Genomic DNA, 4525 nt, shown 5'->3' with positions numbered 1-4525 from the left:
ATCCTGGACAGAGAGGAACGATGGTTTGAGAGAGGAGTAAAGGAGGCCATCTTTGTGAAAAGAAATCGTCCATCATTAAACAGGGGTGGAGGCCTCTGGGTTCAACTGTCCCCCTCTAACAATGCTGTTATTGCTAGTATCACTCAGCCCTCTGTGAATAGTAAACAGCCATCAGTGTGCTAATGATCCAATGTTAGGCTGATAGTCCTTCTTGACCATGTGATCAGCTGGTTTTGGTTGTCAGCAGCAAACTGGTTGATGCACTACGAGAAGGTGCTATTTATAAGACGGAGGTGAATACAGCACCTCACCTCAGACTGAAGAAGTCTTTCGGATGAAAGACGAAACGTTTCTATATTTTTTTGCTTTGTTTTTTTTTTTTTTTTTTTGAATGTCCAGAGAACCAGATTGAACTTTTTTGGATTTTTCTACCTGGATTATTGAGCATGCATCAGGATATTTTGAACTACAGTCATCTCCTTTTGTTTTGTTCACATTCAAGATGAGATGATTATGTGAATTCACTCAGGCACGGATGTTGTATTGTGTACATATATGTAGGTATCTGTACATGCATGTATAAATGTATATGTCAAGGTGTATATAGGACCAGTCTCTAACATTTGAACATTGCTTGCTGTATCCGCACAAGAACTGCATCCTCTGCTCTAAAACCCAAAAAATTCATGCAAATTATGTACTACACTGCTGTGGAGACATGAAACGAAATTCCATTCAGTTCCTAATGGTGCACTGTGCAATTATGAATGACAAAAAGTTTTTAAAGTTAAAGTTAACGTGTTTACCTGCGTTATGAACACTGCTCACCCTTCACCCACTGCTCTGCCCCCACCCACGTCTCCTCAAACACCTTTCAGGGGGTCACCACACCACCTAGGCAACCCCTCCCCTCCTCATCAGCAACATAATGGACCCCAGCTGCAACCCCCTTCACCTAACAATCCTCCCCCTCCACCATCAGAGCCTCCAATCACCATCAGCAGCAGGGAGGCTGTGAGGATGGAGCTCAGCCGTCTACATCCTGGTAAGTCTGCAGGTCCAGATGAATTAAACCCCAAACTCCTTAAAGGATGTGCAGCTCAGCTGTGTGATGTTTTTCAGCACATTTTTCACCTGAGCCTGAGGGTAGTCCCTGCTCTGTGGAAAACAACATGTCTGTCCCAGTGCCAAAAAACAAAGCAGCCAAACTCACACAGTGACTACTGATCTGTGGCCTTGACATCACATGCCATGAAGTCACTGGAGAGGCTGGTCCTGAAGTACATCAGATCAGTGGTGGAACCAAACCTGGACCCCCTCCAGTTCGCATACCAGACACACATTGAAGTTGATGATGTCATCATCAACCTGCTGCACAGAACTTACACACACCTGGACAGTGTCGTGCTCTTTAACTTCTCCAGTGCTTTTAACACCATAAGACCTGCTCTACTCTGCAGTAAGCTGCAGGTGAATGACTCTCTGGTCACCTGGATCAGAAACTACCTCACAGGTTGACCACAGTATGTGAGGCTGCAGGACAGCACCTCAGACACCACACTGAGCAGCACAGGGGCTCCTCAGGGGACGGTCCTCTCACCGTTTCTGTTCACCCTCTTCACCTCGGACTTCAGGTACAACTCACAATCTTGCATCTGCAGAAGTTCTCAGATGACTCTGCCATTGTGCACTGCATCACTGGTGACCAGGAAGCTGAATACAGAGGTGGTGGACAGAACCACCTGCAACTCAACGTTGGAAAAACTAAAGAGCTACAGGAAGAAGACCATCCCCCCCCCCAACCCTATCAACATCAAGGGGTGGACACTGTGGACTGCTACCTGGGGGAAAACCTAGACAATAAACTGGACTGGACAGCTAACACCAACGCCCTCTACAAGAAAGGGCAGAGTCGTCTTTTTCTTCTGAGGAGACTCAGGTCCTTTAACATCTGTAGGACCATGCTGCAGATGTTTTACCACTTGGTGGTCTCCAGCCCACAGGTGTCAAACTGCAGGCCTCTAGGGCTGGAGTCCTGCAACTTTTAGATGTGTCTCTGATGCCACACAGCTGAATCAAATAAGGAGGTCATTAGCGGGACTTTGGAAAACTTGACTACACTGAGAAGCTAATTCACTCATATGATTCAGGTGTTTTGGACCAGAGCAACATCTAAAAGTTGCAGGACTCCGGCCCTCGAGGCCTGGAGTTTGACACCCCTGTGAAAGCTGATGCCAGCAGACTCGATAAACTCATCGGGAGAGCTGGCTCAGTTCTGGGAGTGGACCTGCAGTCTTTGACAGAGGTGTCTGAGCAGAGGATGCTGAGGAAACTGCTCCAGATCCTGAACAACACGTCACACCCCCTGCATGACACACTGGACTCTTACTGCAGCACCTTCAGTCGTAGACTGAGACCACCGAGGTGCTCCACAGAACAACACAGGAAGTCCTTTCTCCCTGTGGCTATCAAACTTTTTAACTCCTCCCCCTTTCTGCACATAAGACAATAAAATTAATCCTGCTGTTTTCACATTAAAGCATTTCACACAAGTCTGCACCTGACCCGTTTAGATCTTAATTGCTGAATTCAAAAAACATTCAATACAAAATCCACTGGACTTTATTTGTAATGGAAGACGTTTCGCTCCTCATCCGAGGAGCTTTCTCAATTCAATGTTTCTGAAACATATAAACACATTTGAAACATATAAACATAAACATGAAAGATATAATGCAACTTTAAGGCCCTGTACACACGTAGCCGGATATCAGGAAAACCGAATAGTTTATCATGCGGTGTGGCCTTTCATCCACACGTGATCTCTGGTTGATGTAACTATAAACGAATAATAACAAAAACTCCGACCAAAGTGGAGATTTGAGAAATCTCCTCTTTCGGGTTTGCGTGTGGACTTTCGGAACCGGAGATATGCGCATTATGTCTGCGACAGATGGTGCAGCGCGGCGCTGACGTCTCATGTGCAACAATTGTTTTTGTTTGCCCATTCATTCGGAGGGAAAATGACTGCGTCGGAGGACTCCGTTGGGTAATGCTCTAAAAAAAGCGCTAAAATATCAACATACTTGTTCTGACAGGATTCCCAGTCGACATTTTCCTGAGTTTTATTAACTTTGTACTCCAACACGGTATTTAATAGTAGTTCAACCTCGCGGTCTGTCCACACAAACGAACCTCCAGGCGCCATGATTCAATACTAACAGGAAGTTGTGGTTGCTTTGAAGGGTTGTGATTGGCTGATATACGTTTCACCTTTGCACTACACTGCCTCCTATGGGTTGGGCATATTCTTTACAACGCTCTGTGGTGAACATCACCGGGTTCATGTAGACGATCATTTTCTCTATCCGAACATGTATGTACGGCGATATTTTTTTGCGCAGATATTCGATTTTTCAAACACCAGGCTACGTGTGTACAGGGCCTAAGACTGATTCCCAGGCAGTTTTCACACCTGATGGAACAGAGGGGCCTCAGCTGTGAATTAGAGGAACAAAGACCTTAAGAAACCCCTACTGTTAAAGTGCTGAGGTGTGAATTGTCAATCTACATGTATGTGTATCTTATCTCACTCAGCCTTCTAACCAGAATCTCTCACTCTGCTCTTTGAATTGAGAAAGCTCCTCAGACGAGGAGCGAAACGTCTTCTGTTATAAATAAAGTCCAGTTGTTTTTGTATTGAACGTTTTTTGAATTTATCATGTCCTGGATGACTGAGAATCTTCACCAGCATCTTGAGTGCTGGTCTTTTTATATTCTGTTATTTTTTTATATCTTGTGTGATTCCTTGTGTTTGTTCCTTTGTACTGAAATAATGGCACAATTTCCTGCGAGATCAATACAGTTCTATCGTATCTTACCTCCTGCCAATCAATGCTAATTTAGTAAAACTTACCTTTAGCAGCGAACTCCATCGTGGTAACCACACCAGTCACTCCAGGTCTTCGCAAATCGAATTTTAAACTATGTTAAACTAAAAGAAGATTGTTGTCGAAACGTTACTTTTACTAAATAAATATTTTACCGTCAGAACTAAGCTAACCGAAAGAAGGTTGCAGAAAAACTACCGCTAGCTTGTTTAAAATTCTTCATACATAAACTTTACCTCAATTATTTAGAAATACAAACACGAACTTGAACAAGTCAAAACTTACGGATTCATTTAAGGTAAAATAAAATAATTGTAAAATTTTAAAAAACACTTCTGAGCTCCGCGTTACGGTTAAAATCGAAAACAAGTTGGGAAACTGCTGCTTCGTGATTGGTCGATTTTCTTCTTCGTTGATTTTATTCGCCGTTGTGATAAACCACTCAATGATGGAGTTTCTCCCCCTACTGGAAGACGTCGGTAGTGCCAAGTCACAACAGAACCTTTTTTACTGAACACGTGCTGGTCATAAAATTAGAATATCATGAAAAAGTTGATTTATTGCAGTAGTTCCATTCGAAAAGTGAAACTTGCATATTATATTCATTCATTACACACAGACTGATATATTTCAAG

General features: G+C 43.4%; 1 protein-coding gene across 1 annotated transcript in view; it reads right to left on the bottom strand.

Annotated features, from left to right (window-relative positions):
- The window catches only part of fbxo18 (F-box DNA helicase 1), a 47827-nt gene extending 43892 nt beyond the window's left edge, over positions 1 to 3935 (bottom strand). Inside the window, exon 1 of the mRNA XM_037696217.1 lies at positions 3917 to 3935. Within this exon, the coding sequence (XP_037552145.1) occupies positions 3917 to 3935 (19 nt within the window). The remainder of the gene's footprint in view (positions 1 to 3916) is intronic.
- Positions 3936 to 4525: the final 590 nt, after the last annotated feature.

This window comes from Nematolebias whitei, chromosome 22 (genome assembly GCF_014905685.2).
Source record: "Nematolebias whitei isolate Nwh7 chromosome 22, NemWhi1, whole genome shotgun sequence".
Taxonomy (NCBI): domain Eukaryota; kingdom Metazoa; phylum Chordata; class Actinopteri; order Cyprinodontiformes; family Rivulidae; genus Nematolebias; species Nematolebias whitei.
This window is presented reverse-complemented; position numbering and strand designations above follow the sequence as displayed.